Here is a 27,454-nt window from a genome sequence, read left to right as displayed (position 1 = left end):
TTTCATTAAAAAAAAATCAGGTGAAATTTAGTGGTTCATGCCATGCTCCTGTTTCACACATCTCAGGTCCATTTTTTTAAGTATGCTATGACAGGAGAAGAATCCAAGCTGGAGTTAAATCAACTCCAGCGGCATTTGCCAGAGTTGAGTACTTGACCTGCACATCGACAGTAAAGAAACAAAACAGTATTTAGACAGAAATTGAAGTATCAAAATCAGGTTTCACTTTTCCCCCAGCTCCATTTCTCCATTCACTTCCTACGTAGCAATAAGCTGAAATCTTAATGAGCAGTTAATTTTATCTTAAAAAACCTTTTTGTTTTAATTTTATATTGGTTGAAAGTTTAGTTAGTTGTGGTGTGTTCATGTTGGACCCCAGGTTTGAGATGTAGGTTAGTTACAGATTCTGGCAGCAAACAATGTTCTTCTCTTTCCATGACATGGCGCATTCCTGTGAGTTCCTTTCAGAGGCAAGAGTCTCACATTGGAACTTCCTTGTGAAGAGTTGTTTGTATGTGGTGTTGGAGCGACGGGACTACATTAGCTCTGGTTCTCAGAACCGAGTAGAGTCGTGCTGGCATTTAGAGAAGGCCTGTGGCAGCCTGAAGGCTTGGCAGACTCTGCCTCTTCTCTGCTTTTTCCACAGCCCATAAGCCTCACTACTCTGTGAGGCCAGAGCTCAGTGCTCTTCCCTAAAGCGACCTTTGTACTTCAGAGTTAGATATTGGCAGCTACCCCTGACCATAGTAGAGAATTAGCAGCCAGTTTTTCAGCCCTTGCTGAACCTGCTGAGGGCTCTCCACCATTTTTTTGAAGATTGATTAAAAATAGGTATGTGGGGTATGGAGGCTTAAGAATGTTACCACAATGATATTTATTTTGTAACTTAGCATGTACACAGTAAGTATTCAGTGAGGATTTGTGGTCCAGATAGCTCACTCTACATAGAGAGGCACTTCACAAAACAGAAATACAGTTTCTTAGAGGCAGAGAAGTTCCATTGCTTTCCCTTGCCAGACCGGGAGACAGTTCATCCAACACTTTGTAGTGCTTTCACAAGTTCTTTTTGGAAGTAGCTTGAATAGTGATTTTAGCTTCAGAACTTATAAACTATTTCAAACTTGGAAGCTAAGTGGCCAGGCATTTAGTGAGTGCTCACTTTGCACAGCCCAAACCCTGAATCCAAAGCTGCCTGCATTGCATGCCTTTACCTGTGAAAGCCTTTTTCATACGGAAAAAAACACATAAGATATTATAGTTAATTGCATTCTTTAAAAAAAGTAACAACCAACCCCAAGGAAAATTTTTTCATACTTATGGGGCATAAAAATCAAGATTGTTTTAATAGATTGATGTCAGAACACAGTGGTGTAGATGAACATATTTTGGGTGGTGATTTGGAAACAACCTTACTAGTTAGGTAGTTCATATGTTATGAGTAGCTAAATCTGAGGGACACTTGATCACCTTCAGGCTTCCCCTTCGGTGCATCAATGCTTCACACATCCTCTGATTGGCTATGTTCCTTAGAACAACAAACTCATGTCCCATTATGGAGATTTGTAAATATTTTGCATATTAGAACCCACCAACTCCACTCTGTTATTGATTAAGTTTAAACTATCTATGAAAAAAATTAGTAACAAACGGCCTTCTTTTACCTTCAGGTCGTCTAAACTATTCATACCCAGGATCCGATAGTTCTCTGCTTATTAATGGTAAGTGATAATTGATTTACCCTAGTGAAGTGCACAAACCTGAAGTTAGTATTAGATTAAGAAAAGATAGCATTTGTGCTTCAGCAAGTGCAAAAGTGGCACTCTTTGTTCTGTAGTGACATTTATTGATTGCTGTTAATCACTTATTTTAACAATAATTTTTGTCCCTCAAAATTGTGATAGAAAGTTTTCTCTAAAATTACTGTGAGCCACTTGATTCTCCATTCTGAAATTAATGAAGAGAGTGAGTATGAATCCCATAATGACAGGCCACCATCATCAGATTCTAGCTTCTGTACAGCAAATGAAAAGAGAAGGTAACCAGAAGCTTAGAACCTGAAAGAGACAGCCCAAGAAACACAGTACTTTATGCTCCAAAGAGAAGGCCATTCATTATTTACCATCAAAGAGAGCATGAAGAAAGATGTATTAGCCTTTATAGCTCCTTCTGTAGTCTCCTTCCCTGACCCAAACACTAGTAATGTGCCCACAAATCCTGCTTTTATGTGTACATGCCAGAAGAAAATTAAAGTCAAAGGGAGGGCCAAGGCAACTACTCACAGAATTAAAGAACTTTCAAAGACATAGATACTTTCAGTATCACAGTTTAGAATAAATAGGTGGAATGCAGAAATCCTTTTTTAAAGATTTATTATGTGTTTGTTTGTATATGTGTGTGTCCTATATATGTGGGTTCCTGTAGAAGCCAGAAAGGACATTGGAGTCCTTGGAGCTGAAGCTACAGGCTGTTGTGAGCTGCTGTGTAGATGCTGGGAACTGAACTCAGGTCCTCTGACAGAGCAGGAATCACCCTTAACCATTGAGCCATATTTCCAATTCCTGAAGTTTTGCTTCCCTAAATTTCTGTTAATTTCAAATCTCTATTAATATTTTCTGTCCAAGAATTACTTTTTTCTGTATTCATCGTTCATCAAGCAAACAGAAACAACAAAACCTACCTTGTTTGTTTCACATGGTAAACGAGAGATTGAAAAGGATTATTAGAATTAGTCTCCTTTTGGTTACTTCTTGAAAATGGTGACCTGTGTAGAATATGGGTTTCTTAGCCACCCCCAAAAAGTTAACAAGAAAGCAGATGAATGAGGGGTGCTTGGCCCAGCAGCTCTTCTGGAAGCTGTATAGTGCATTAAAACCTCTTCTTTGATCAAAGTTGGGTCTCCTTATGCTCAGTGCCAGACATTTATCATCATTGTTGTTGTCATGGTCTCCTTCTCCTTCTCCTCCTCCTCCTCCTTCTCCTTCTCCGTCTCCGACTTCTTCCTTGTCTTCTATAAAATAATGCTACTGTATTATACTGGCAGAAACCATCATAACATGCTCATAGTATAATTTAGTAACACAAAAGTATCTAAGCTAAAACCTACCGACCTACCAACTAACAGTGATGGCATTAGGAGGACATCCCATCCACAGAGCAAGGTTTACCTTTTCTGATAAACTAGATCCTGGCTCGGGTCCAAGTACTGGAAATTACTGTGAGCTGAGATTTGGGATATGACTGAGTGACCCCAGGCACAATAGTTGGCTTTTCTTTGTGTTAATTACCTCATGAAGTTGTTTGGCCAGGTCAGTTGCCTCTAGGACTCATCTCTGTGTAGTGCAGAAAAATTCTCTAGTAGCTTTTCCTTAAAGATCAACACGTCTAAATTTTAAAAATTCTTTTGTTATGCCTATCTTTTTCCAATTAATATTTATTTTTTAATTAATAGTTTTCAGTTACTCTTATTTGGCAAAAGAAAAACAAAAAATAATAAAGACAGTCTTGTCCCCCAAGTATTTATGTTTTGAAATTGTATTGATTCATAGACAATAGAGGGAGGCCAGATACTTTATTTTCATTGCTTCTTATGTAGAAGTTTTATTTATTATAAAAGTATACTGACTGAGGTTCATATCATTAATAACACCTCAAACTAAAAGATATAAAGATGAAGAAAATTAAAAAGATATAAAAAAGAAGAAACTCTAGCTCCTTAAGCAGACGCGAGCGTGTGAGGTCATGATTGGCATGGTCTCAGGTATAGTATCCACTTCAGAGGGCACAACAAACTAGCTTTTGTCGTATGTGACCCAATGTTAGTTTATTCATTTGTAGTGAAGAATGAAACTTGTGGTTAGACCAGATAGTGAAACCGTAAGACTCACTCCTTCTCCATTATTAAAGTCAAACGTACCAGAAGATGTTTAAGTGGGGCAGGAGAGATGGCTTGGATGCAGAGGACCCAGGGCTCAAAACTTCTTATTACTCCAGTTCCAGGGAGATCCAACCTCTCTGCCATCCTGCACTCGTGTATAAACTAATACATATAATTAAAATACAAAGTAAAATAATTATAACAGATTACTTAAGTCAGAGGCTTTTAGAAAAGGGCAGTGAGACCTCCAGCATGACTTAGGTGTAGGTGTTGGCTATTCCTTCAGCCATGTTTATGCAGCAGTCTTGTGAATGGACCACTGATGTAATAAACTGATCTTGCTACACTGATGAATTGGTAGCTTGGTTCTTAGGTTAGATTTTGGATGTGTTTATCTTGGAAATCTAACATATGGGAGTAAATGTGTTGAATGGAGACAAACTTAGAATTACAGAAACCTCCCATCTCGCAGGGTTGAAGATTAATATAGCTAACTCACTTATCATCATACCAGACACATAGGACATCATACTAAAATCATTCATTTTTTTAAGGCTAAGAATATGAACACTAAAATTTTACAAAAGGGAGCAACAACAACAAAGGATTTAAGATGAGTTTGTAAAATCTGCCTGGGGTAAACACAGTTTTTTCTTTGTTATTGAGATAAATAATCCAAACCACTACTTTTTAAATGTTGCTCCCTCATCAGTTCACTATCTTTTTTTTCCATCTTTATTAAATTGGGTGTTTCTTATTTACATTTTAAATATTATTCCCTTTCCCAGTTTCCATGCCAACATCCCCCTAGCCCCTCCCCTTCCCTTCTATATGAGCTTCCCCTCCCCATCCTCCCCCCATTACCACCCTCCCCCACAACAATCACATTCAGTCTTGGCAGGACCAAGGACTTCCCCTTCCACTGGTGCTCTTACTAGGCTATTCATTGCTACCTATGAGGTTGGAGTCCATGTATAGTCTTTGGGTAGTGGCTTAGTCCCTGGAAGCTCTGGTTGGTTGGCATTGTTGTTCATATGAGATCTTGAGCCCCTTCAAGCTCTTCCAGTTCTTTCTCTGATTCCTTAAACAGGGGTCCTGTTCTCAGTTCAGTGATTTACTGCTGGCATTCGCCTGTGTATTTGCTGTATTCTGGCTGTGTCTCTCAGGAGAGATCTACATCCAGTTCCTGTCGGCCTGTACTTCTTCGCTTCATCCATCTTATCTAGTTTGGTGGCTGTATATGTATGGGCCACATGTGGGGCAGGCTCTGAATGGGTGTTCCTTCTGCCTCTTTTCTAAACTTTGCCTCCCTATTCCCTGCCAAGGGTATTCTTGTTCCCCTTTTAAAGAAGGAGTGAAACATTTGCATTTTGGTCATCCTTCTTGAGTTTCATGTGTTCTGTGCATCTAGCATAATACAAGCATTTGGGCTAAAAACCACTTATCAATGAGTGCATACCATGTGTGTTTCTCTGTGATTGGGTTACCTCACTCAGGATATTTTCCAGTTCCATCTATTTGACTATGAATTTCATAAAGTCATTGTTTTTGGTAACTGAGTAATATTCCATTATGTAGATTACCATATTTTCTGTATCCATTCCTCTGTTGAAGGGCATCTGGGTTCTTTCCAGCTTCTGGCTATTATAAATAAGGCTGCTATGAACATAGTGGAGCACGTGTCTTTTTTATATGTTGGGGCATCTTTTGGGTATATGCCCAAGAGAGGCATAGCTGAGTCCTCAGGTAGTTCAATGTCCAATTTTCTGAGGAACCTCCAGACTGATTTCCAGAATGGTTGTACCAGTCTGCAATCCCACCAACAGTGGAGGAGTGTTCCTCTTTCTCCGCATCCTCGCCAGCATTTGCTGTCACCTGAGTTTTTGATCTTAGCTATTCTAACTGGTGTGAGGTGGAATCTCAGGGTTGTTTTGATTTGCATTTCCCTTATAACTAAAGATGTTAAACATTTCTTTAGGTGCTTCTCAGCCGTTCGATTCCTCAGCTGTGAATTCTTTGTTTAGCTCTGAACCCCATTTTTTAATAGGGTTATTTGTCTCCCTGCAGTCTAACTTCTTGAGTTCTTTGTATATTTTGGATATAAGCCCTTTAGGTGAGGAAATAAGTTTAATCCTAACTAAATAAAAAGAAAAGGGGGAAGAATCCTTTCCCATCTGGGGGTAGTTCAGATTGGAATGACATTGGAATTTGTGTGCACAATGATAAAAGGGTTCACTCATACGTAGATACCCTGACTTCTTGTTTGCCTTGCTTTAAACTCATTTTCATACTCTTCAGTGACCTTCATGGACTAGTGACTTTTCAAAGATGAGCTAGTGTAATTCAACTGATAATAATTAAAACGTCAGTAATACTGTTACAGAATATTATTATACACCTCGCTTCTATGATTATAGAAGGGTCATTTTTATTTTTATTTTTTTCCTGGAGGGAATTCTTGGGTTTAAATGTATTTAAAGACCCAAGTTTTCTAGCTACTTTTTGAGTGCCATGTTAGTGTGCCGGTTTGCTGAGAGTCAGTAATAAGCACACAGACTATATGACTGTTATCAGTTATTCACCACACTTGTGGAGGCTATAAGTCACTTTGCTGGGAGTTTTAGAGGCTAGAAGTCTGAGATCAAGGAATACTCAGGAGTTATTTCTCTGAGACATATTCTTGGTATGCAGATGGCTTCTTTTTCCTTCCATGCCCTACCTTTTGATACATCTGCATCCTGCTTTCTTCTTAGAAGGACAGAGGTCATGTAGGATGAGGTCACCAAATGCCCTCACTTAACTTTACCTCTTTAAAGACCATATCTGCAAAATCCATCATATTCTGAAGTCCTTAAAGGTAAGACTTCAGCACATAAATGTGGGTGTGAGAAAATGTCAACCCATAATGGATGAATTTATGAGTAAATTTTATATAACAAGCACATATGTTTTATAGTCCAGAAACATAAGCTTGAACTTTGTTTCTCAGTTAAGTAAACGTGCTAAGCATGGCTCAGACTTCCCTCTAGGCTTTTCTCTGTGGCTTAGCTAACCACTCAGTTAAATGTTGACTGAAAGAGTAATTGTATTCATCTGCTATGTTGAAGTTTAATTTTATCAAAGGAAACTAGTAGTCACTGCTAAAAAAGAGAAGTCTGTAGTTTTGTTCTATCATTTTTCCTTTAATTTTTATTTTCAATTCTCTGTTCTCCACTATTTTAGCCCTTAGAATTAACTGTTTGAAAGATGAACTTTGGGCACAAGAAAATCCAGAACAGCAGAACGTGAGGGTTTGGACTCATTCGTGTAGGTTTTTCCCTCTGATGGTGTCTATTCATTTAGAAGCATCAAGTCTGTGCTTGTTCCAGCAAAGGTGTGTTGAGACCCATCTTTAAAGGCTATCAGAGATATATTTCTTAATGATAGGCTTTTAGAATGAAATAGGAAGATTATTTGCCTAGAGTGTCGGCAGAAATCTACCAGAAAAGGAGGCTGTAAAATGCAGAGGACAGTTTTGAATGCTACTTTACAACAAACGAATGTGACATAGGAAATTTTAATTGCCAGCTATGTGTGTAAATTAATGTTGACAGTGAATTTATTAAATTAGAAGCTAATCGTAAAATCACTTAAGAGTATTATTTTTGCATCTTTGCTGGACTGGATGTAGACATAGTGTCAACAGATTAATAACTATAAGCTTCAGATCTTTGAATTTTATCTTTACATGTGTATGTATGTGTGTGTTTTTGCTAGTACATATATACAGTAATATTTGCACATTTTAAAAAGGGTCCATAATAGATGTTTTCTTTTTATAAATATATTCTAGTATGGATACTTTCAAGTGAGGAATGTGGGTGCTTATTAAGAAACAAATAGTAGGGTTGGGGATTTAGCTCAGTGGTAGAGCGCTTGCCTAGGAAGCGCAAGGCCCTGGGTTCCGTCCCCAGCTCCGAAAAAAAAACCAAGAAAAAAAAAAAAAAAAAAAAGAAAGAAACAAATAGTAACTCACCTTTATAATGAAACGTGTGCAGAGAGAGAAATCAATTATTCTGCGCCTTCTTTGTAATTCTATGCCACAGACTAATGGAATATTTTACTGCGGGAATGTGACTGAATATGTCTTCTGTGAAAACCATTTGTAAGCAGTCCTGTAGAGGCACTTTAGAAACGAAGCACTAGTCAATAGATGTGATATTATGGATTCAGAAGTTAGAGACGTTTATGACCACAATTTTTCAAGCATGCTTTACTATTCTTGACTCTTATTAATTCTAAACATTAAATCAGTAACAACTCTATAATCCCAAATCCCAATGAAAATAAAAGTAGAGACACACAAATAGTACTCATTTCTACTCTAATGGAGACTGGGAAGGCTTTTACTTAGCAATACTAGCTAGCAAGTGTCTCAAAAATCATACCAGTTGGCCCCTTAGCAATTTGGGGAAAAGAAAATTCTTAGCAGAGTGTACTTTGGCTGACTTAATCAGAACTTTCCCAAAACATGTTTGCCATTGGTAATGTTCCCCCTTGTTACTCCCTCAGTGTTTGTAAAACATTAAATGACACGTTAGACTTTGTATCATGAGATTAGACATCTGTGTGACATTTTCCCCAGGAAAGTCTGTGTTCCAAGTATTTCATCACAATGTGTATTCCAAACATAACTTGGAGTCAGTGAGGAAGAAACATTAGAAAAAAAAAAATATATATATATATATGAAGAGGCACCATTTAGCATTTCATTCATGGATCTGGTTTGTAGACATGTTCATCAAAGTACAGTTTGTTTACTTTTCCATATATGTCACGTGTCAAAATTCACATGCACACATACACAAAGTATAAGTCAAAATTTAAAAAGGACATTCTCATTTTTGAGTTCCAAACATCATTATTTTTCAGTACTAGTTTACACCAATTTTTTGTTTGAATTTTTCAAGTTTTTATAGTTGTAAATATTGTGTACCTACAGCCTATTTTCCCTTAATATGAGAAAAGGTGTCTGATTACTTTTCAAACATTAATCCCAGAATTTAACCTAAATGCCTGTATGTTAACCACCTGATTTGTGGTATATAAATAAAGAACTCACGTCTGAAGATTGTTGTAGAGACTTTAGTTATTTATCTGTAGCTCTTACTGTTCTTGAAGGTTTGGTTTTTTTGTTTTTTTTTTTTAAATGGGAGCCATGTGAGTTTTCATATTGTCTTTGTAGCTCTTAAATGCCATGCTTTTAAATATCTGTTTTCCCTGGAATTGAAGTAGCATCAATCTACTTCTAAAGATAGAACTCAGATTCCTGAGTCATTCTTTTCTCGAACTGCTTTGTCTTTGAAGTGGTTATGTAAATAGAATGTTCTCAGGCAGACTCCCACTTCTGTGATGTCACTTGTCTTTCTAACCTCTGCCTGGTAAGTTGGAAAGTAGCTCATTACCTGCTGGCTGGGAAGGTGCTGAAATGAGCTCTCCTTGGGGAAAGTCCTGGCACTGTCAGAGGCCGTTCACCCCAGCAGTTCAGCAGACTCCAGTGCTATGCAGTAATGGTAGAAAGGTATTTTTGTATGAAAACTAATTTTATTTTGCAAAATACTCACCTGGTAGTTCTGAGTTAAACTGATTTGTATTGAATCTAGAAGACTAAAAGTGAAAGTCCTGGCAGTTTTTAGAGTGACATTAACTGAAGAGTGTGTCCCAGTGTTCTGTATAAACCCAGTCCCCAGCCAAGTCTCACTCATGCTACATTCTCCTGAACACAGTAGCACCCTTGCCTGTGGCGTGGCAGTCCTGATACTCCTCCAGGTTTCCTTTAAGATCTCACCTAGATTCCATCTCTGTCACCCCCTGTACTTCAAGATATTCTTCTCTTCTATCCCTGTTGCATGTACTCCGTAACCAGTAGAACTATGTTCTCCAGAGACATCCAAGGTTAATGGTTGTGTTATATACTGTTTTCTCCTACACATACATACACCCATACATACATACATATTATAGATGATGTATGTAAGAAATTAACGATAATGAAAACTATTTTAAATGCACTCTAATAAGGTTATATAAATATAGCCTTTCTAAAAATATCTTAGAAGTGACTAACAGGCAGGTAGCACTGAGCAGAAACACATTGGACAAAGAAATGATTCATACCAGCTTGCATAATGCTACTCAGAACTTATAAATTGTATTTCTAGATTTTTTCCATTTGATATTTTCAAATTGAGATGTACCCTTGGCAACTAAAACCATGGAAAATGAAAGTAGGTAAAGTAGACATAGGCATGGGTCATCATCATGACAAGTTCTGTGTGACCCCACACTAGATCACTAGTTCCTTGAGGTCAAAGCCTCAGGTTATCTTATCCACTGTGCTCAGCAAGACCTCAAGGTCAGGAATTATTGAGTCGTGCCAAGGCCCTAGAACAGGATAAGCCTTCAGTGCCAGTTTTTCTGGGGAGAGAGCATCTCCTCAAAAGTTCTTGTCTGAAGTTTATGCTGTTTCTTGTGGATTCAATTAATTATCTTTTCTCTTCTTTGAACTGCAACTGACTTGATGACGGAATGCCAAACCTTCAGTTTTGAACATTTGGGGCTGGGTAGAAGGGTTTCTTTTTGTTGGCGGTGGGTCATTTGTTTGTAGGTACAAAATGGCTGACTAAAGCCAATATATAAATTGCCTAAAGTTTTCATTAGTTATCATTTTCTTATATTTGGAATGAACATAAAAATACTGTAATGTTTATTCTGTAATGGTGAAAAGGCATGAATTAAACACTGATATGTTTACTAAATTGTTAGCATGGGAGTCTGAGAGAAAACAGAATGGACATAGTGGTAGTTGGTGTAGATCATGTCACACACGGCCTAGCTTCACAGTGTCTTGGCTCACGGATGGTGACTACAGCCAAAGGTTTTCTTTAAAACAAGTGAGGTTTAGTAAAGATTTATAGTGTCTTTGAAGTTCTTTTTAAAAATGCATGAAACTGACCACCACCGGCTTTGATACATAACCCAGGAAATATAAAGAATATGGCCATCTTTCCATTTCAAAAGCTCATAGATGAAATCTCAGTGGATTCTTTGACAATGTTTGAAAGGTTGTTTTTTGTTTGTTTGTTTTGTTTTTTCTTCTCATTTGACATGCAGCAAGGACTTATGGGCGAAGGAGAGGTAACATCAATGTTTCTCACTTTTGAATGTATCAGTTCTGTATGGAGAGAGTTGGGCTTACCCAGTTTGTAATCTCTGTGGGGAAGGAGTGAAGGGCAGTGGCTGGGCTTGACCTATATGGAATCTGCGTGTAGTTAGAGCTGTAGACATTCTAATTGAGGAGACTTAGAGAGCTTGATAATTTGGATTTAAATTCTCTATATTAGATATTTAGCTTACTTATAGCTAAAGATTTGCCTTTTTAACTCCATAGAGGAATTTAAGAATTTTTGTAAAGATTTGAATATTTAAAGGCTAGACTTGTCTGAAAATTATCTCATTAATTGGAGAGTCATTTATACTTAAGTAACCTACATGAGCTTGTTTTACTAAGTAAGCATATACATGTATTTAGTTTAAAATATGACGGGCTGAATAAATAAATAATTCTACAAATGCTTCATGAAAAAAACAAAGGATTCTAGAGACTCGTTTCTTAGACATTCCTAGCTAAACTTAATTTTCTTCTCTGTAATACTTTTGCTGTTTTATAAAGACCATTGAGTCACTTAGACTAAAAATGTGATTTTAAAAAAATCATTCAGAAAGTTATCTCCAATTGTAGAGCTATTTTAAATCATAATTTACTGATAGCATATAGGATAAATTTATGACAGAAACACTGTTGTCTGTGCTCGGGAATGGGACTGACAACTGTGGTAACCAAAGAGCATGTGAGCGCTCCGATGAGGGAAGAGACTTGAGATCACTCTTAGAGGACCATTGACAGTTCCTCAGAGAACACCTAAAAGTGAACAGAGTCAGCAGTCTGCACCTCGGAGCTCTGCTCTGATACAGACATTTCTATTTTCCTGTCAGGTAAGTATGGGGAGACTTAGACACATTGGTGTGTCTAGTCTTTCTACTTTCTTATGTACTCCAGATGATTGTTTTTAGAATAGTTTTTCAAAACAGATGACGTCCGTGGTAAGCTGATAAGCACTCAGCGTTAGCATGCCTTCAGATCTCAGATGCTATAAGACTGGAAGCTGATTGGGTACCGGCATTGAGTGGGCTTTGATTTTATCCTATTACTTAAGGTAAACCAAAATGAGTGCTCGTTTAAACTGACTTGCTCATTTTAAGTACATTCTTAGGAAAGTGTGCAGAGACTACATAGTTTGGTCCATTAAAGAAATTTATGGTGCCCAGCATTTTATAGCTAAATTTAATATTCCGTGTCCTTGTGTAGGTTGCCTTGGGGCACTTGCCAAGGCAGTGCAGTCTGCTGCCAACTGGTTTCAAAAGAGTACTCTCTTCTAACTGGGCTTCCATTTCACTCACGTTCTGAAGCTTCTGCATTCCTGTGGGATACTTGAGTAGCCCTCTGCTTAACCACATACAGTTTCTCTGAAGCAGTCCACCTTAAGGTGGTAACAGGTCAAGAGCGTAAGTGGTCCTGTGTGAACAAATAGAAGTGGCAGTTCTGTCGCCTCGCGTCTTCTTTGGTGTGTGTAACAGTTACTGGCAAGGGCCTTTTCTATTAGCTTTCTGTTCTGCCTTCTGCTCCAGGTCAGTCTTCATTGTTCCCGATGGAGGATGGGTTCCTGGATGATGGCCGTGGGGACCAGCCTCTTCACAGTGGTCTGGGCTCGCCTCACTGCTTCACTCACCAAAACGGGGAGAGAGTGGAGCGGTATTCCCGCAAGGTGTTCGTGGGTGGATTGCCTCCTGACATTGACGAAGGTATGTTCAGCAAGGACTGTTTGGAGACATGCCACTCTGTGACCATGGGGAAGGAGCATCTAGGGTTTGCTGTTGTTGCAGCCCCGTCTTACCTGCTCTGACTCTTGAGTCTCACTCACCTGTTCTCCTGTCCTGTCCTCCTGTGGTAATAAGCCGTAATGCTGTCTTACCGGAAGGTCAGCTGCAGGAGGAGGAGCAGGACTGTGAGCATGAGCTGGAGGCCAAATTCAGTGGAAAAGAGGGAAGACCCCAGAGAAGATCTCCCAAGATTCTATTGTACACAACATGGGGTTAACTGCCATGTTTTGTTTTCTCTAATTTTGTTGTTGTTGTTGTTGTTGTTGTTTTTATTTCTTTACTGCCTTTCATTGTTTCAAAATTTTAAATTTTAGATTAAGTGTGAACTTCTAAAAAATGTAGTTTGTAGTTGTGCAAGGAGACTCTTAAAAGTGGTTAAAAATGTGTGTGTGTGTGTGTGTGTGTGTGTGTGTGTGTGTGTCCAGCAGACATTTCTATGTTCTCTGAGCAGCAGCACTGCTCTTCAGTGTATTATAGATGTGAATAAGAGGGAGGACCCCTGTCTGTAGCGTCTGCATTCTAGTGGGGGAAGGCGCATCAAAGTCTGCAAACATAAGAGAAGGTGTCAGAGAACAGAGTTGGGAAGCAGTGATATGAGGGCTAACATGCAAGGGGTCTTCTTAGCTTGGGTGGCTAAGGAAACTCATTTTAGGAAAGCAGTATTTGAGCTGAGACTTGAGTCCACAACCAGGACAAGGTTGGGAGGGATTAGTTATCCAGTAATGAGTTCATTTCTGGGTTTCAGCAACACAAATAAAAATGACAGAGGCAAAAAAAAAAAAAAATGACAGAGGCAGACCATCCAGCAAGTATACAGCCTTGAGTTCTTTGTTTCTTTTATCTTGGTTTCTTAGATGGAAATAGACTAATTCATGTTCAAGAATATAGAATAAATTTCTGTCAATCTGTAAGATCTAAAAATATTTAGTCATTTGTCATTTAGACTGAGATCAAGTTTATCAAACTTCTAGAAGGTTGGAGGTTATAGCAAACACACTTGTTAAATGTCTTGAGAAAGTTGCCGCAATGTCCATTCCATTCGCCCCCACTGTCCACACCACCCTCAGAGTGAGGGCTTGAAAAGTACTGGAGTCTGCACAGTTGCAGAGTTCCGTGGGATGTAGGTTGAGAAGCAGATCATGTGAAGTTGAATAAGCTTTGTACCTGAAACCGGAACAAACCCAGAATTAGTCCTTGGACAATCCAAGCAAGTCAGGTAGCCCGGTGTGCTGTGACATTGCTCCTAAGCAGTAAAGTTGACTTGCTGCTGTAGTCTGGGAAACACGTGAGCACCTGAGAGGGGCCGTGAGCCCTCAGGGCTGGCTCCTCCTCTCGGGCAGGAGAGCCTTGCTTGTTGCATTTGGGTTTAATCTTCTTAAGCTGAAGCTGGGAGGGTTCCAGCTTCTTGTCACACAAACAAAGGCTCTCCCTTTCCTAGCGAGAGTTATAGTTCATTCTTTTCTCACCATCTAATGCAACTTGCTCAGGAAAAATGACTCAGGAACCGTACAACTCCCAAGTTAGCTTAGCAGCAATCTCCTGTGAGCCAATCTCACTTGAGGTAAATGCACTGCAGAAACAGGGAGAGCAGAGTAGACTGCACCGTTTCACAGCTAGAAGGAGATTAAGACAAGGGAAGAAAAACCATGAGACATTGGCGTTGGATTGGAAATATCAAAATAGGTTGCTTTTGTAATACATAGGTTATAAACACACTTGTTGGCATTTCCCAGCTTTGTCTACTGAAGAAGACTTGGAAATAATGAATACCCTCTAGTTATGAGCATGTGGGTTTTCCTTTTTGCTCTTAAAAGGAACCAAGGCAACTTTTTAAAAAAGGATTCTATAGGTTGACATGATTCTAGAGGTAAGGTAAGAAAACAAGATATGGCCTATCCTCCTGAGCCACAAAGTACGGAAGTACAAATGTCAGGGAAAAGTCAGAAAGTCCTGGGAGCTCCCACTGGCTCACTCAGGAAAGGAGAGAGAAGAGAAAGGGAGTGGTAGGGTGAGCGGATGATAGATAGATAGATAGATAGATAGATAGATAGATAGATAGATAGATAGATAGATAGATAGATAGATGATAGATAGATAGATAGATAGATAGATAGATAGATAGATAGAAAGAACATCACAGTACTTAAAGAGAGAATTGGAGTATTTTAACCTGTTGAGTAACATAGGTGTGTTCGGATATAACAAACAACTAGAAAAGAAAGAGAGCTCTCTTCCATGCTGTGCAATACTAATGAGCAAATGCAGAAGGAGCAATGGGAACAGATCATCAACACTTGGCAGCCATCATGGTGGTTACTGATCTCTCAGTGGGTACCTTCTAAGGGATGGCGTAACTAATGCAGCAGGATGTTGGTAGGTAACGCAGTATTCCTTGCAAAATACAAATCAAATACAGAGAAGAAAATGGTTTCTTGGTAGAGAAACCAGGCAGAAGCCAGTGACCAAGATCATTGTGTCTAATAAATGATGAAGTGACCCAGCATCGTTTGTGTTTGGGATAGATAGCATGGAAGTGGTCACAAAGAAGCAGAATACAGATCCACATGCAGAGTTTGCAGAATAATCGAGTCAGTATTGATTACTTGACTATGGGAGCTACACACGGAGTTACAAAAGAAAGCAACATTGCTTTAGCAATGGTAGTGTTCAGGAATTATAAGCATAATGTCAGTAAAAGATTGTGGATGGATGTATTGATTCATATATGTACGTAACCTGCGGGAGGGAGAGGAAAAGGAAGACCTTGAAGGCAGATGTGCCAAGTCCGAGTGTGATGTGAATGTGAAGTAATGCAGGAGCTCTTGCTGCTGTTGTTGGATTTTGATTACAGGGAGAACAAGAAAAGGGCAGTCACGAGGTGATGAGGAGGAGGGAGCATGAGCCGTGACAGGAGAGAAAGCTAGTTGCGTTCTGGTTTTACCTGTCATTGCTCTCCTTTTTGTGCCAGATAAGTATATAAAAACGAGCTGGACAGTGAAAATGTGAAGCTCTAAGTGAAGCCCTGTAGCTCGAGCATGTGTGTTCTGACTGCTTGAGCGCTCACTGAGACACTCGTAGACTCTGGGGCTGGGCACATACTTCTCTGAGTGGCCACATTGCTCTAGCTACAGGATATTTTTATCTGTGACTTCATTACAGTAAAGTGATTTTATATTACAAAAAAACATCTAAAACTAACACTGCCTTTCTGTTTGCTTGTTTTTCATCAGATGAGATCACGGCTAGCTTCCGTCGCTTTGGCCCTTTGATTGTGGATTGGCCTCATAAAGCAGAGAGCAAATCGTACTTCCCACCAAAAGGTGATCCCTGAGATTCCAGTGTGAAGCACATTTCATTCTCACAGAGTCTAGTTTGGAATGTTTTCATAAATGTTTATTTCACTTCAAAATTTTTTGTTGTTAAATTTATACTTTTCTAAATGTGTTTTTAAATTTTCTACCTAATATACTTTTAATTCAATTTTAATTACACAGTACAAGATGTTTCCAGATACTACCAAGTAGTCAGAATGTTGTTTTACTTTTTTCTAGTCTTTTTCCCTTCCTTAATGGTGGTCTAATTGCCCTATGGATGACAGAGGTGAGGGGGGAGCGTCTAGGTTTCATCTTCTGTTCCTCCTTCCCAGGCTATGCCTTCCTGCTGTTTCAAGATGAAAGTTCTGTCCAGGCTCTCATTGATGCGTGCATTGAAGAAGATGGAAAACTCTACCTGTGTGTGTCAAGTCCAACCATCAAGGATAAACCAGTAAGTGTAGTTTAGCATAAAATTACCCTTTGTTTATGCCTCCACTCACCTGCTTGTAAAAACTTGTGATTTCTACTTAACTTTATGTTTGAAAATTGAACATAACAGGTTTTATTATGTATTCTTTGGTAATTTTATACATGAATACAATATATACCAACCCCCCTCCAGCTTTTAGAAAACATCCTTCCACTATATCTTTCTCCCAACTACACTATCTCTTCCTCTTTCTCTCCCTCTTCATCCTCTTCTTCTCCTCCTCCTTCTAGTAACTTACTGAGTCTAATTAGTGCTGTCTGTGTGTGTGTGCATGGCAGTAGAGCCATCCTTTAGAGCACATGGGCCATGCTACTGAAAAAACAGACTGTCCCTCCCCTAGTAGCCCTACATCTGCCAAAAGCCTTAAGGGCGGGGTCCTATGAGCATCTCTCCCCATGTTGGAATGGTGGCTGGCTTGGTCGTGTGCAGGCAGTCATAGTGCTGTGAGTTGGTGAAGACACTCTTTTCAGCAGCATCCTCAACTTCAGCTCTTACAGTCTTTCCACTCCTGCTTTCTGAACCTTTTGGGGTAAGGAAATGTGAGGTAGATGTCCATTCCTGAACACTTTACAGTCACATATTCATGGCACTTCAACAACCGTGCGTCTCTGTATTGACCACCACCTACTGCATACAGAGGCTTCTCTGGTGAGCAGTGGGGTTTGCTTCATCTACAGGTGTAAGGGTAAATATTCAGATGGCAGGTCAACACTATGCACCTTTAGCAGAATTATAGTAGGTTGTCCTCTGGTAGCCAGTGACCTACCCAGCTACAGTTTCTTGGCCTAGATAATGGTACCAGGCATGAAGTGGGCCCTAAGTCCAATAGAAAGCTGTTGGTTACTCCATAACATTTATGCCACTAGTGCACCGATATTGCATAACACTAGTGCACCGATGGAAAATCTGCCGGGTTGTTTTCGTAGCTCACAGGGTTCACAGCTGGGTAAGGCTGCTGACAGACTTCTCTTCCCCAGCAGCCTACTAGGCCATAAGTGGGAAGGTAGAACTTCAGAAGAGAGAGAGGAGAGACTGGAGGACACTAACACTGAGGCTATTTGAAAAACCATCTGGAAGCATATGGAAATAAATCTTTAAATACATTTTTAATTTAAAATGAATTTATTGAATTATTTATTAAGAAATTAAATAAGTTTAAAATGTTTAAATGAAGCTTTAAATTTTTTTCAAATATTAGCAATATTTTTACTGTGAAATAGTTTCAAGACTGTTCTATAGGCATTTATATATGTGTATGCACGCACACACACACACACACACACACACACACACGTGACAGACATAGTGAGAAAGAGGGAATTAGAGTTATATTACACAGAGGGACAGTGCTCCTGCCTGGAACCATAGGTTATCTGACAAAAGCTCAATGCCAGGTGTGGGATAAACCACTACCCCCCATCTGAGTTGTTAGTTGGGGTCTCAGAGACCTCAAAACTAATACAGGCTATTGTCATTGTTCTTGGCTACCCACTAAAAACTTGATGGTAAGACCTTCTTTCTAAAGACAGTCACACACTCACGGTACCTAGAGAAGTCAGCCTGGTATGTAGGATGTTTACTATTCTGATGGAGCCTATGAACGCTAATGTGCTTATCAACATAACACTGCTCGCTGGTTAAGAGCACTCGCTAACCTTGCAGAGGACCCGGCTTCAGTTTCTAGCACCCAAGTAAATAAAAATAAATAAATCTTTTAAAATTTTGCAAATATTAGCAATATTTTTACTTTGAAATAGTTTCGAAGCAGTGTAATAGATTCATGGTATCAGCAGTAAGTCTGCACTTCCTGGAAATATGCTGAGTCCTACTCCATTTAAATTATGTGGGTCCTGTAAGGCTGGGGAACCTGACAAGCAGATGACTAACCGTAGACAGTTGAGCTGTGTGATGTGCTGAGGGGCTTGGCTCTCAGTAAGTAAACACTCCACGATACTCTTACTCTGCAAGGAGAGGCAGGGAAGCTGCTTCTAAGACTTTGGTCTTACAGCTGTGTTGATTTGTGATAAGATGGGGATATTGTAAAATACTCTGCAATAATTTTGAACTTTTTTGGATTGACCAATTTGGTTTACACACTCTGTAGGTGCAGATCCGGCCCTGGAATCTCAGTGACAGTGACTTTGTGATGGATGGCTCACAGCCACTTGACCCACGGAAAACGATATTTGTTGGTGGTGTTCCTCGACCATTACGAGCTGGTACAGTTAAACAGACACGGTCCCTGTGTCGTTAGCAGGAACTATAAGATCTTCAGCTGAAATACCCCATGAGCTTGCCGTTAATGTGAAAGAGAGAAGTTCTAGTGTCTAAGTGTTTGCGTTAGAATTAATGTGCTCTATTTCTGACTCATAACTGAGTAAACTTAGACATTATATAACTTTCCTAATTTTCAATTTTCTCACGTACTAAATGGAATCAACAGTGCATGACTTGATAGAGTTAAGGATTGAATGAAATGACTGATGCAGAGTGTCTAAGTGCAGTACCATGATGCCAATCATGCCACTGTCCTTTATAGGAAATCCAAAGCCCTCTGCTGAGATGTGTAGGGTTTCTTTCCCATGTCCCCAATTTCTCAACCACTGTTTACTGAACTCTTAATATAGCTGCAGCCCCACGTGTTTTTAGAATAATAACTACAAAGGAATTACATCTCTAATTGACTTAAATAATTTGAGGTTTAAGAGTATAGTGAGATTAAAACATTTCATGGAGAAGATACATTCACTATTTCAAGTTTTTAAAACAGTGTCTTATTATTTATTTTCTACAATTTCACAAATGTAAACAACATATTGTGATCATATCCACCCGGCTTCCCCCAAGCACCTCTACCAAGTCCTCCTCCCTTTATGGCCTTTCCTTTTTTTTTCTTTCTTTTTTCATTTTCCGTCATCCACAGAGTCCACTTGGTGCTGTGTGCTGGAACTGCTGTCTGGTCTTGTTGGCTTAGCATATGCAGGTGACCACAGCTATAGTGAGTTCCTGAGTACAATGCCCAGGTCATGCCCAGGAGACAGCGTTTTCCATGTTCTTCCCCATATGCTCTTACATTCTCTCTGTGCCCTCCTCCGGGGTGTTCCCTGAGACTTGTGGGGACAGATGGTCAGATGTCCCATTCAGAACTAAGCACTCAATAGTCACTAATTCTCCTTCTGTGGCCAGTTATGAGTCTCTGCACTGCCCACTGCAGAGCCAAGCATCTCTGGCCAGGTGGAGGGCAACACTAATTCATGTAAAGAAACAAACTTTTGAGAGGCAGTTTAACAACACTTAGGAAGACAACAGTGGTAGGTTCCCCTTGGGCCTATGACCTCCTAAGCCGTAGGCTTTGCCCAGGCTCACGGTACCAGGCATGAATTCCCTCCTGTGCAAACGGAATCAAGTCCAATCCCAAAGCAGTTGGTTACCCCCTTACCCTCGTGCTACAACTGGGCACCAGTGAGCACGTACTGTCTGACAGATTGGTGCTGTAGTGTCCAGGGTTCACTGCTGTGTGATACCATTGATGGCTGTTTCTCCCATCAGCCATCAGCACTCTCTAGTACTATGAAAACTAGCCAGTGTGTTGTCACTTCAGCAATAAAGGTTACTGTCTATTTATGTGGACAGCTCAGGAATAGTGGCTATTATCTATTGTTTATTGGACCTCTTATCATCAGTAACTCATAGGGAGCTTTTCCATGCCTGGCACTGAATTTTCATTTATTAGAAATTATCTTCTGGGAGAAGTGCTGTCCACCCATGCCAGGTACCTTTTCTTTAAAGATTTTGTTTATTTCTATCTTATGCATGTGAGTGTTTTGCTTGCTTGTATGTCTGTGCACCATGTGTGTACGGTGTGTGTACAGTGACCCCAGAGACCAGAAGAGGGCTTTGGATGCTCCTGGACTGCACAGTTGTGAGCTGCCACGTGGGTGTTGGGAATAAAGCGTAGGTCCTCCGAAAGAGCAGCCAGTGCAAGCTGTGCTAGTGAACAGCTATGTGTAAACAAAGGCACAGCTCCGATGGTGAGGAGGGCAGAGGGCCTCCATAGAACCTCCCAGTTAGCCTTCTCATGTTCAATTTATAGGAATCAATTCCTTGCAAACCAGTACAGATATGACGGTAAGCCAAAGCAGACAAACCTAGGTGCCAGGCCTAGGCCTGTCACCTGGACAGACCCTTCATCTTGGAGCCTCAGTTTTCTCAGAAAATTACTAGCTATTTCATGGGTTGTGAAAATTAAGAAAGCACATTGTAAACCAGCCAGCTCGAAGTTCAAACAGTCACCCAGCAGAAAGTTACTATAATAATGATTTGGATTTAATGACTAATGATACATACTCAGAGCTCACATAATGTTTTTGGTGAAGCGTTATGTAAGCCAGATGAGGTATCCTGATTGTAAGTGTCTCTGCCCCTTTCTTTCTAGTGGAGCTTGCAATGATAATGGACCGGCTGTATGGAGGTGTCTGCTATGCTGGAATCGATACTGACCCAGAGCTCAAATACCCAAAAGGAGCTGGACGAGTAGCGTTTTCTAATCAACAGAGTTACATAGCTGCTATCAGTGCTCGCTTTGTTCAGCTGCAGCATGGAGAGATAGATAAACGGGTAAGTTCTGGATGTGTCTGGAAAGTTCTAGAAATGGTACACCATCTAATGTAAGACCTGTGTTTAATGTACACTGGCACTCCCCTTGGGACTGATACTGGCAGCCAACATGGTGGCACTGTACTCTGCAGTCTTTGTTGGTTGGTTTTTACTGTGCTGTTTTCAGTCTGAGCTGTAAGCATGAACCGGTGGTGTTTTATACTCCCTGTTTCAGGTCATGCGTGCTCAATGTCTGTGGTCATTCCCTGATATGGATACAGAGGAAGCTTGTGCTATAGCTACAGGTGACTGGTGTGGGATTCGTTGTAGCATAGTCACATGCCTCCTGCTCTCCAGTCACACTTCCCTGTCAGTGTGTTCTTCAGAGCTGGGAGGGCATCATTAGAAATGCTTACTTTTGGTTTTCTACAGTGAAATCCCTGGGTCAATGTTTAGCCCCTCTCCGGATCCTCTGCAATGTGAGCCTAGCTACCCTTCCTCATCTAAACAAGTCCTAGGAGGTTTCATCCAGGAGTCTCCCAAGACCAAGCGTTGCCAATCTTTTGTAGCTGGTGAGGTAATGACCAGGTCACTTTAATGCCCAAAAGACTCAGATAACAGCTGGCCTATTGAACACTGGTTCAGGCCCAGTGCCAGAAAGTCACCCCTCACTTTTAGATTCAAGTAGACTACTCTCATTAAAAGTGAGCCCCATCATGTTGTACCAGACTCCAGCCCTGTGTTTGCAACCTAAGATGTAGACACTTAAACCACCAGCCAGGCTCAGCAACCACTCAGACGTTCCCGAGGCAGAAATCAGGCATCTTCTTGCCCATTGAACCTTGCAGTACACATTTTGTGAAAGAAGGAAGTGCATAGATGGTTTTGCTTAAATTATAATCTCAGTAATGATAGTTTCTGATAAAATTCTTTTGTCTTTTTTTGTTTGAGACTTTAACATGATAAGCATGTAAAATAGTAGGTGTAACTATCTTAGGAAAAGCTATTTGAAATGGCGGATCTTCGTTTCTGTGAGTGAGGTGCATCACTGCTCCTTCCCGTGGTGCCTTGGCACAGGAAGGTCGAGCACAGCATGAAAGTGTGCGTGCACATGGTTCTGAAGTGCCAACTCCCCTTTCTCTCTCCCATGCAGGTGGAGGTTAAGCCATATGTCTTGGACGACCAGCTGTGTGATGAATGTCAGGGGGCCCGTTGTGGGGGGAAATTTGCTCCATTTTTCTGTGCTAATGTTACCTGTCTGCAGTATTACTGTGAATATTGCTGGGCTGCCATTCACTCTCGTGCTGGCAGAGAGTTCCACAAGCCCCTGGTGAAGGAAGGTGGCGACCGCCCTCGGCATATCTCATTCCGCTGGAACTGAAGAGCAAACGACTCCAGGGCTCCTTTGCAGGCCTCAGAAGAAGTGCGTGCCCTCTTCTGTTAATTCCGACTCTTCCTCAGCCTCTTCACGCTGGCATGGCCTGTGCAGCAGTGTGTAACTAACAGCCGTAGAATGAAAAGAACAACCTACAACATAGGTCTTTTGTAGACTCTCGTGTCACTGCAAACAGTATGTTCCAACTCCATTTTCACATTGCCATTATGTCGCATGCAAGTTTGAATTCTCTTGTTTTGCTGGAGGCCAAGAGGATCCAAACTTGCTGTAGCATTTTCTTAGAGGAGAGAAATATTAACAGAGAAATGAGACAATATTTTGGGGTTTTAATTGCTGGTAATGATATAAGAAAACTTTACTGCGATAACCACCAACAGTAACACTATTGTCTGTTCTGACACAGTCTCCCCAGGGAAGGGCTCTTGTTTCTTTTCTTTCATTCCTTCTCTCTCTCTCTTCTGTCCCTTTCTATTCTGTAACAGCAGTGGAGGAAGTTAGCAGTTATTAACAGGAAAGAGTATGTCAGAGCGAGCGAATGCATGAGTAAGACTGAGCAGCGTAACCATCAGAGCTTTGAGGCCGAGTATAGCTTGACCATGCCTCAAATGCCTTCATACATCAGAAAAAATAAAGTAGGCCAGCTGAGTTTATTTTCTTTGACATAATTGTTAAAATTCCGAATGTAAGAATTGGGTGACTTTACTACTGAGGGGAGTGTGCTTATTTATTTAACTGACTTCCTAATCACAGCCCCAGGAAACCTACCAAAGCTAGAATTAATGATGTCTGGTGGGAAAACAGAAGAACAAATACATAAATTTTATTTTTGTTGTTATATATAAACTCTATATCCTAATTTACTAACAGTCATCAGGTGTCAGCCTTTGCTCTCCATTTTGACATTAAAAACAACACATGTAGACATACCTCAAGGATATCGTTTTTGACTTCGTGTTACACTACACTTGTAGCCAAAACTGGAAGATTCAAAACAACATACAGACCAGCTGCCCATTGGCCTTGTTTTCCATTTGAAGTTACTTTGGAATCCTGTAATTTAGTTGTAACATAGAAAACGTGGGGGGGAAAGGTTAAAAAAAAAGTCAAGTAGTTGCAAAGTGTTTTGCACTGTTGAACTAAGTAATTGTGTAAATCTGTGCAAAAGTCCGTATGTTTATCTTGCTCTTCCTATAAGGTACAATAACATACACTTTCCGAACTTAGCATGGGACATAGTGTTTGAAGTGCCAACTTCATCAAGTAATGCATGCTTATTATAAAGACAACCCTAGCTTTGAAAGATGTTCTTATGTTCTGAACAGTCTGCTTCGGGGGCTAATTTAAAGCCGTCTCTTGAAGCCCTGGTCATGGAAGTAACTTTTGGTTTAATTGACATTCTCTTCGTAATGCCCTACCGTAGTTCAAAGGATTACATCAGTGTGCAAAGCATTCACAGTGAGCAACAGTCTAAGTGCAGTCTTGCTAGCTGTGCTGCCTAACAGTACCATCCTGGATCCTTCAGAACCAAAGACTTGCCCGCAGTGCTGTCTGCAGGAAAAGCAGCCCTTGATTCTTAACACAGGCTTGAATGAGCTACACCCGTTACGTTCCAAAGGTCAAAATGGGGGAGGCACTTGCTGTCTAAGAGTCCAACAAAGAAAGAGGGAGCACTGTTCGCAGGAGCGAGCGCCCTGCTAACAGAACAGCGAAGCAGCTGGGGTGGAGGCGCTGTCTCTCTCGTAGCTGGTCAGGGACGTTTCTTCCTTTCTCCTGAACTACACGATTCTAATTGGAATGTTCATTTGCCTCTTTCTTCCTTTAATGCTTGTAGGTGGCTTGGGGTGTGCTATCGTGCTGTTCCTACTCAGTAAACAGGTGTGATGAGTTAACAAGAAATATCACTGCTTGAGGACTAGCTTTGAATAATACTTTTCCCTTTGTACATGACCTGCTGAATTTCGGTACAGTGTTTTGTAGCTGACTTATTTTGTCATGCACATGATGTATATTTGTTATGCACTACCTTTGTATATCTTGTTTTTCCAACAGTGAACATTTTTAGGCACACTTTTCACTGACGGGATATCTCTTTATGCAATACCTCAATTTTTCATATTGCAAAGAGTAGCTTTTTGTACTTTTATTACTGAGAGATCTTCATATACTTCATTTTTTAATATAAATAATTTTAATAAATTTTATTTTCTTATATTCTGCTTTTTATACATTTCAGTGCTCTGCATACATTTTAAATTATGAATGTTGTGCACTGGCAATGCTATTTTAGAGTCTGCAGAGAAGAGAAAGCATGTTGCTTAAACATCCTTCCCCAGCACCAGCTACTGGTGTACCTATAATTTAAGAAATAGTCTATGTAAAGTCACAAATTAATGAAAAAAATTCGCATGAAAATGACAAGATAACACTGTAGTTCCTCAAAAAGAGATTAACTGCATAACCATAGGGTAGAAATTTAAAACCACAAAATTTGTCTACAGCTTCTTACTAAGTTTTTTAAATTATTCATAAAATGCAGACATTTTGGGTGAATGTTTAATCATTTTTAATCTTAATTAATTGATGTTACCTGTTTGATTCAGAGATGTCTGCTCTTTTAAATTCTATATAATAAAATGAGATCGCCTGGCACAGGACAGGTGTGTAATGTTAGTATGCATGACTAATGTAAGAAATTGTTATTCTGCTAATATTTCCTTGTGATTGTGTGACAAGCGTGTTTACAGATGATTGGTTCACTTCTTTACAGGGCATAAACAATGATTATCTATTACTCTGAACTTTATGATTACATGTCCTTCAGATTACATGGGATTGTAGTTGGGAGTTACCATGTAACTCAAACATTATTAACATGTAATTAGTTTACAGGTTTTAGGGTATCACTTCAATTTACCAAGCATGTAGTTCTAGCGCACTAGCATGGCACCAGCCATGTATTTACAATGTAGTTACAGAGTAATTACATGGTTATTTTTGCAATGTAAAATAAAGTGTTTCTGATTATTTTCTATGTAAAGGACCCCCCACCCTGTCCCCATCCCCTGGCTTTGGTATAATATATTTACTTCTCCATACACAGACCTCTGCAGAATGCAAAATAAAACTTGCAGTGAATGAACTTAGCATTTTATGAGAGTGCTGTTGGAAAGACTTGATAATTCACCCCTTTTGTTTTGAAGAGTCGAATCTTCTGTTAAAAGGTGATTTAAAACTTGAATGTGATGAATTGTGGCGAGCTCACTCCAGTTATGTGCAATACTTATCTCACACTTTGGAAGATCTTTGCAGTGTAATTCTTTGTTTTTAATTGCAGACATTAAAAAATGTCATTTTCTACTGTTAAGAGTAATCCTCTTTCTTGCTGGTGTTTCTAAAGAAAAGAATCAGAAATCAATCTTTCTACTAATGTAAATTTGAGATTATTTTTAAAAATGGAATAAAAGAGGTTTTGGTCATTTGCTTTATTTTATTATCTTATTTTAAAGCTACTGTGATTGATAGCATTGTAAGAATTGGGACAATATTGTATTCAACTGTTTTATTTTTTATATTTTTAAAATTTAAAGTATAATTAGTTTTTATAATTTCATCAGATTTTTGTTATATTTTTTGGAAGTGAAACTTTTAGCAAGTGGGTGTCTGGTTTTTACTGCTCCCTAATTTCCCAGTGTATGCTCACACTATCAGAAGGCAGCGTTATTTAAGTGTGTCAGTTAATTGTACTACTTGGCTGAATTTCCATATAGTTTTTACTGTGTATGGGGAGGTTGTAGTATTTATTCTAGCATTTTAAATAAGGGTAATTCATTTTTTTATTAAAGTCATTTTCACCTTAAGTTCCTATTTTTGTATGTTCTACTCTTAAGTTATATAACACAGTTCCTTTTTTAAAAGAGTTCATTTGTTGAAGTGCTAGTGGAAAATTAATGTTATTAAATAGTTTGCAAATGACTATTTATACCAGTATGCATATAATTTTTAAATATTTGTAATGTGAGATGTTGAATGAATAAAACTTTTAACTCAGATTTCTTTTACTATACTTATTTCTTCTTAGCATAAGTAGACTCCCTCGTTGGGATTATAACATTTTTAAAACACTAGGAATGTCCTGTTGGGCCCTGGCCAAACAAACCAGTGTGAAAAAGAATTTAGTCATGTGATGCTCGTGGCAGGCGTCCCTGGCTTCCGGAAGTTGAAGTTGTAAGAGTGTCTTTGGCCTTGCTGTCTGTTCTTGTGCTGCCGTGTGGTGTGTGGTGTCTGCGGGTGGGCTGTGTCAGCCTGCAATCTAAGTGTTCTTTCTCCCTCTTCTCCCTCCTAGAGATTAAGCCCGGCACCTCCCATGCAATACGCACATGCACATGCGCTGCCACTGACCCTCATCCCTGGTGTCAAAACAAGTCTCCTTTGTCTTTGAACTCTGAGTTCTTTGAGAGGCTGATGGTCTCTGGGTTATAATCCCACAGCTCAGGAGCTGCACGTGCTGGCTTTTATCTGGTCCATGGCTCATGTAGACTACCAAGTGTTGTAATGTGTTAATATTTATATTTTAAGGTACATTTAAGTTTTCAATGATAAATTACAGCAAAGTATACCCCGAGGACGCCCTGTTTAGGAAGTAAGGCATCTGTACTTTCTTTCCATGATGCACTGTCCTCAAGAGCAGGAAGGCAGGAGACAAATGGACTGCAAGATGTTTTCCTCCTCAGTTTTTTTTCCCAGCATGGAAGCCAGCCTCTGGAAGTGGTGGGGAGTGGGCGAGACAGCGTATTTTTGCCCCAGGA

General features: G+C 39.7%; 1 protein-coding gene across 4 annotated transcripts in view; it reads left to right on the top strand.

Moving 5' to 3' along the window:
• The window catches only part of Cpeb4 (cytoplasmic polyadenylation element binding protein 4), a 62,609-nt gene extending 35,911 nt beyond the window's left edge, over positions 1 to 26,698 (top strand). The window contains exons 3-10 of one of the 4 annotated variants that reach the window (XM_032912702.1): positions 1,668 to 1,718; positions 11,027 to 11,050; positions 12,602 to 12,775; positions 16,084 to 16,173; positions 16,500 to 16,618; positions 18,762 to 18,876; positions 21,093 to 21,274; positions 22,407 to 26,698. In XM_032912702.1, the coding sequence (XP_032768593.1) occupies positions 1,668 to 1,718; positions 11,027 to 11,050; positions 12,602 to 12,775; positions 16,084 to 16,173; positions 16,500 to 16,618; positions 18,762 to 18,876; positions 21,093 to 21,274; positions 22,407 to 22,634 (983 nt within the window). In that variant the 3' untranslated portion in view covers positions 22,635 to 26,698. The remainder of the gene's footprint in view (positions 1 to 1,667; positions 1,719 to 11,026; positions 11,051 to 12,601; positions 12,776 to 16,083; positions 16,174 to 16,499; positions 16,619 to 18,761; positions 18,877 to 21,092; positions 21,275 to 22,406) is intronic. The other 3 variants (XM_032912704.1, XM_032912703.1, XM_032912705.1) reach the window with 3 other exon arrangements.
• The last annotated feature ends 756 nt before the right edge of the window (positions 26,699 to 27,454 follow it).

This window comes from Rattus rattus, chromosome 9, assembly GCF_011064425.1.
Source record: "Rattus rattus isolate New Zealand chromosome 9, Rrattus_CSIRO_v1, whole genome shotgun sequence".
Classification (NCBI taxonomy): Eukaryota; Metazoa; Chordata; class Mammalia; order Rodentia; family Muridae; genus Rattus; species Rattus rattus.
The sequence above is the reverse complement of the archived record's forward strand: the minus strand, read 5'-3'. Positions and strand labels throughout refer to the sequence as shown.